Consider the following 6,404-nt stretch of genomic DNA (forward strand, 5'->3'; position numbering starts at 1 on the left):
AGAAGAAGAAGAAGAAGAAGAAGAAGAAGAAGAAGAAGAAGAAGAAGAAGAAGAAGAAGAAGAAGAAGAAGAAAAAGAAGAAGAAGAAGAAGAAGCAGCAGCAGCAGCAGCAGCAGCAGCAGCTGGCTGAAACTTTACGACATTTTCCACCACCGCAAATACCATGGGCAAGCAATGCCGTCTCATAATACTTTCCACTCTGTGTCCATCCTCATTTTCCTCCTGTGTTCTTCCGCAGGGACTTCCATCGTGTTTGACATGAGCCTCACCTACATCCTGGTGGCTCTGGTGGCCGTCATCCTCAACAACGCCCTGGTGGAGATGCTGAGTCTACACACCAGGATCTCCGTAGGTAAGCCGAAGCCCCCCATCGGCCTTCTGCTCTCTGGGTTTCACCGCAGTCGTCTGAGACACCGTCTCTGAAGCAATTCATCGGGAAGAGATTTCAGAAGAGAGTTGAGAGGTGATGCAGGGCGATGACTGAAGGGTCACTTCCGCCCCACGATCCCGGTTGGAGGCCGGGCCCTCGCGCCTTGCGTCCTTGGAATCCCGTCGCTGGAATAATTCCTAGAAATGATTCCTTGCCTATGACTTTTCATCCTGACTGATGGGTGACCTCACCTGTTGTCAGGCTTCCCCGCAGCATCAATGAAGTACACTCTTGCAGGAAGGTTTTACTTTTATTTGAAGCTATAGGTGCATGTACAGGATCACTGTTAGGAATGAGCGGGGAGCAACGAGCATGGCAGGTTATAGTACATTCAAACAACCGAGGCCCAATTGCGGGAGTTCCCCCGCGCGCCATCGGGACTGGGAGCAAACGCTTCTAGGCGGCATAACATATCTCCTTCCCACGGTCCTTCGTGAGATCACCCAAGCAACTATCTAGCAGCAACCACCTGTGGCCTTGAGAGATATAGACGTTCCAGCAGCCAAGCACTTAAGCGCATCAACAGGTCTACCTACGAAAGCGAAAGTAATCAAGCGCATACATGGAGAAAAGAAAAGGAATTTGGCAGCTTGCTGACACCTGTTGGGACTTAGACGCTGGACCGTTCTCCAGTATCCTGTCTCCACTGGAGGAGGTCCACCTCTCTTTCCATTTAAGACTTCCACGGCCAAGGCAAGCCAGTCTTAACTACCGAATGCTATGGTGACTGGAGGGGGGGGGCTGTCGACCAGTGTTCCCTCTCAACTAAGTTAGTGTGAGCTAGCTCGCGGTTTTATAGCCTCCGGCTCACGCCTTTCTGTCTTCGCTCAGGAAGGAGGGCTCCAGAGGAAACTAATTCATGCAGCAGCCCAATTGCTCGCTCACAACTTTTAATGCCAGTAGCTCACCAAGTAGACTTTTTGCTCACAAGACTCCACAGCTTAGAGGGAGCATTGCTGTCGACCTCAGCTGGACAGCCATCTGTCATGACCCCTAGTGGGGTTGCCACCTTCCTCTGCCACCACTCTGGACTTAGGGTCCCAGGCCCAGAGTACCCTACCAAGCTCAACCCAAAATGCCCCTTTTAAGCCAAGAATTATAGGCGTGATAACCAGGCAGAGAACATTATACAAATGGTTTATTAATACAGTAATGGGGCAAGGAAAACAAGATAAGGTGCTTAAAATATATAACAGTGTCTAAAGGCAAAGCAAACAAATCTAACGGGACTACCTATTTCTCTTAACTGGTTACTGTTCAAGGCCCACAGCCTTTTATACCAGGTCTGTGCCTGTAGTCACTCTGTCCCAAGTGAAAGATCTTTTCCTCAGACCAGACTGTCCCCTCAGTTTAAGTCTGTCAGAGAAAAGAACACAGTCCCCTCAGTTTAACTCAGTGAGAGAAAAGAACAGAGTTCCACAGTTTAGCTCTGTGAGAGGAAAGAACACAGTCCCCTCAGTTCAACTCTGTGGGGGAAAGACACACAAAGTTCCACAGCCCACAAAGCTTAAGTGACAATCTCCTCATACAATCCCTGGACACCGATCGGTTACAACCATCGCTAAGCATTGTGGGGATTGTAGGCTGTGTCAGCTTTCCGCGCCCTCTAGGCCTTGTCTCCCAGTCCTACACAGATCATGACACCATCAGATAAAACTCTCCAAAGGAGGGGGGGAAATGACAATAACTACATGCAATAGAAATGGGTGTGAGATAGAAAACGGGATTGAGGGGGTGGGGATCAGAGCTGAAAAAAAGGAAGAAAAAGGGGGAACTTGTCCTGATAGAATTTCTTGCAGGTTTGGCAGGGAGAGAAAGAAACAGAGAGGCTGTCCTTGGCTCCGAGCAGATGCAGCACCTACCGCCAGCTAGCTTGTTCTCTTCCCCTCTCGTTTGCTGCAGGGTATCTGTTTGCGTTGGGGCCCCTTCTCTTCGTTAGCCTCTGTGACGTCTGGCTGGAACTTTTCACCCGGCAGCACGCCTACGCCATCAACCTCATCGCGGTGGGCGTGGTGGCCTTCGGCTGCACAGGTATGTGTGGAGACGGGTCTGAAGCAGGTCATAGAGGGGGATCAGATAGGAGGTAATGGGACAGACCTCTGTGCCTGAGACCCTGGCTCAGAGGTAGAACATCTGTTTGGTAGGCAGAAGGTCCCAGGTTCAGTCCCCGGCACCTCCAGGTAAACGGATCAGGTAGGAGGTGATGGGAGAGACCTCTGTGCCTGAGACCCTGGCTCAGAGGTAGAACATCTGTTTGGTAGGCAGAAGGTCCCAGGTTCAGTCCCCGGCACCTCCAGGTAAACGGATCAGGTAGGAGGTGATGGGAGAGACCTCTGTGCCTGAGACCCTGGCTCAGAGGTAGAACATCTGTTTGGTAGGCAGAAGGTCCCAGGTTCAGTCCCCGGCACCTCCAGGTAAACGGATCAGGTAGGAGGTGATGGGAGAGACCTCTGTGCCTGAGACCCTGGCTCAGAGGTAGAACATCTGTTTGGTAGGCAGAAGGTCCCAGGTTCAGTCCCCGGCACCTCCAGGTAAACGGATCAGGTAGGAGGTGATGGGAGCGAGCGGCTGCCGGTCAGATTAGCCAATACTGACCTCGATGTACCTCAGGGTCTGATTCAATACAAGGCCGGTTCATGTGTCTTTATGTTTCCCAGCCCAGGAGCTGCATAATCTCGCTTCTTGGTCATGTCGTAAAAACTGCTGTCTATGTTCTCTCTTGTTTTTGTCTCCCTCTTGAAGTGCAGCAATCCAGTTTCTACGGCTACACCGGGATGCTGCCCAAGCGCTACACCCAGGGGGTCATGACCGGGGAAAGTGAGTTAGTTCTTTTTCCTAAACGTGTCCGTTCAAGAGGCCAGTGGCGTAGTCGCTCAGTGGTGCTGGCCGTCAGTGGGGTGAGAAGGAGATGCGTGTTAACCGAGGTGGGGTGGAGACTGAGGTGACTGAGGGGGGCTGTGGAGACCAAGCCAGCAGGAGGAGGTCGGTTTGGTGTCGTGGTTAAGAGTCGCAGGACTCTAATCTGGAGAGCTGGGTTTGATTCCCCACCAGGGATGGGCAAGAACCATGAAGACGCAGTTCGGTTTGTGGTTCGTCGTGGCTGAACCACAAACCGAAATATGGATCGAACCGGGAGGCTTGTTCACAGACGTAACTGGTTCATGATTCGTGGCTAGAGATGTGAAGGCCCGGAAAAAAACCTGAATAATTTGGAAAAAAACCGGTTTTTCCCTGTTTTTTTCCTGAAGCTTTTTTGTTTTTTTCCAAAAAATTGGAAAAATTGAAAAAAGAAAAGAAAAGGAAAAAAAATGATTATGGAACATTTTATTTTAACATGATGAATAAAATATTTTAAGACAAGGTGTTCAAATATTTTCCAAATTATTTCTAAAATATGGTATCAGATTGATCTAATTTCTGTGCACTGAGGCCAAGCAAGTCCTAGGTTACAAACTTAACTCTCCAATGCAAGAACAAGATGCATTTCTTCCTTTAGAAGGTGCGATTGTCAGAAGTAAATAAAAAGGGTTCAGTTTTGTATTTGCATGTGGGTGGGTATTCTGTTTGTAATAATTGTTTGGATACGCTATATCTTTAATAGGCTAGTTGTGATAATTTCATGCCAAGTAAAAATGTCCATAGTCATATTTTATGTTCCTAAAGTAACAGAATGACTTTCAATCTGGAAAAGACGAAAGAAGTGCTAATGTAGCATTTTTTTCAATTTTTCCGAAAATTTCAGTTTCCCGCGGAAAACCCCGGGGTTTTTTCCGAGCTTCAAAATTTCTGGAAATTTTACATCTCTATGCGTGGCCTTGCAGGAAGCCCGAGAAACGGCTGAGTGTGGGGAGCAGCTTGCCTGAAACAGCTCCCCACCACTCAGCTTTTTTTTGCAGCTTTCACAGGAAACAGAAATCAAGGGTCGGAAGGGACTCGGGGTCCCTTTCAACCCCTGCTTTGTGCTCCATCCACGAACTGCTCTAAAAGTCTGTGGAAGTTCGACCCTCACGAACATCTGTTCGCAGACCACGAACAAGGCAAAATTTGTGTTTTGGTCTGTGCCCATCTCTGTTCCCCACTCTTCCTCCACATGTAGCCAGCTGGGTGACCTTGGGTCAGTCACAAGTTCTCTCAGAGCTCTCTCAGCTCCACCTGCCTCACAGGGTGTCTGTTGTGGGGAGAGGAAGGAAAGGCAGTTGTAAGCCATTCCAAAGTCTTTGGGGTAGTGAAGGGCAGGGTATAAAACCTCCTCCTCCTTCTTCTTCGGAATGAATTACCCCACGGGTCCTCACGGAACCCCGCTTGGGCGCCTATAAATCTGTCCCTCTTTCAGTTGCCTCGAGACTCTTTGTTTTCCTGTCCCGTCCCATTCTCCTCCTGCTCGAAACAGCTGCGTCCCGCTGGGGACCAGAGATTTGGGATCGTTTGTCACGCTGGTGAGCTCGCAGCCCTTATGGGACGCAGCCGGCATGCCGATTAACCAGCCGCTAATTGATGGCCTCCGGAAGACGAGCATCAGGTGAATGCTCGGTCTGCCGGCTTGGAAATTGGTCGCCAGCCATCTTGAGGAAGGGGGGATTCTCAACACCATACAGTCTGAGCCGAGGCCACAGCCTTCTGCCAAGACCGAAAGCGATGTCTAAGCCCCTGTACTCGGCACGGGGAGACAGCTCAGAGGTGTGTCTGGTGTAGTGGTTAGGAGAAGCAGTAGCCAGTTTGGTGCAGTGGTTAGGAGCTCAGACTCTAACCTGGGAGAACCAGGTTGGATTCCCCACTCCTCCACATGCAGCCAGCTGGGTGGCCTTGGGTCAGTCACAAGTTCTCCCAGAGCTGTTCTCTCAGGAGCAGTCCTCGGAAGAGCTCTCTGAGCCCCATCAACCTCCCAGGGTGCCTGTTGTGGAGAGGGGAAGGGAAAGGAGATTGCAAGTTGCTCTGAAATTCATTTGGGTAGTGAAGGGCAGGGTATAAATCCAGTCTCTCCTCCTCCTCCTTCTGTCCCTCCCAAACCCCGCCCTCCTCAGACTCCACCCCCGAAATATCCAGGTATTGCTCAACCGAGAACTGGTTGCCGTTATATATTTTATCTATTTTATTCCGTAAAAAGCAAGCCTGGAAACATGGCCCAGATGTTTTAATGCGTGTTTCTGAATGTTTCAATAAATCTCTCGCTTTGCGTTCCCTCCGGTGACCCCTCCCCCCCCGAGGTGCTGACGGTTGTTTTTATCTTTGGTCCTTATTTAAAGCTCTGGTTTAACTTGTTTCCGTGCTGCCTTTGTGTGCTGGCTTTAATGGCTTTTGAGGAGGCAGGGCTATTTTGGGGCAGGAACGCACAGGAACGGCGTTCCGGCTGGCTCCCGAGCTGGCCACGCCCCGCAGGAACCACACGAGTTGGCCACGCCCAGCAGGAACTCATTAGCATAATAGGCCACACCCAACAGCAGAAACTCATTAGGGTTGGCTACATTCGGGGTGTGTGGCCTAACATGCAAAGGAGTTCCTGCTACCAAAAAAGGCCCTGGGTTTTGACAACAAACAAGGTAAACAGAATAACAAGCAAAAGGTGGGTGTGGCTGGATAACCACACTTCTGGTAACATGGGGGTGCGGTCTAATGTGCTAATGAGCGGTGCTGTCAGGGGTGTGGCCTAATAGGCTAATAGGTTTCTGCTGTTGGGTGTGGCCTATTATGCTAATTTCCTGCTGGGCTTTTTCCACAAAAAGAGCCCTGTGAGCAGGTATTTTAATGTGTGTGTCTTAATTTGTTGCCCGATCTCATCCGATCTCGGAAGCTAAGCAGCGCCAGCCCTCGTTAGTACTTGGGTGGGAGACCACTAAGGAAGCCCAGGGTTGCTGCGCAGAGAGGCAGGCCACAGCAAACATCCTCTGAACGCCTCTTGCTTTGAAAACCCCACGAGGGGTCTCCCTAAACCAGCTGTGACTTGACAGTAAAGAAATAAATAAATTGTTAGCCACCT

General features: G+C 50.1%; 1 protein-coding gene across 1 annotated transcript in view; it reads left to right on the forward strand.

The window, feature by feature from the left end:
* Window positions 1–6,404, forward strand: part of SLC29A4 (solute carrier family 29 (equilibrative nucleoside transporter), member 4) — a 71,779-nt gene that overhangs the window by 48,028 nt on the left and 17,347 nt on the right. The window contains exons 8-10 of the mRNA XM_015423867.1: window positions 173–352; window positions 2,333–2,461; window positions 3,173–3,247. Of these exons, the coding sequence (XP_015279353.1) occupies window positions 173–352; window positions 2,333–2,461; window positions 3,173–3,247 (384 nt within the window). The remainder of the gene's footprint in view (window positions 1–172; window positions 353–2,332; window positions 2,462–3,172; window positions 3,248–6,404) is intronic.

Source organism: Gekko japonicus, unplaced genomic scaffold (genome assembly GCF_001447785.1).
Source record: "Gekko japonicus isolate JY-2015 unplaced genomic scaffold, Gekko_japonicus_V1.1 scaffold2219, whole genome shotgun sequence".
In the NCBI taxonomy this organism is placed as follows: domain Eukaryota; kingdom Metazoa; phylum Chordata; class Lepidosauria; order Squamata; family Gekkonidae; genus Gekko; species Gekko japonicus.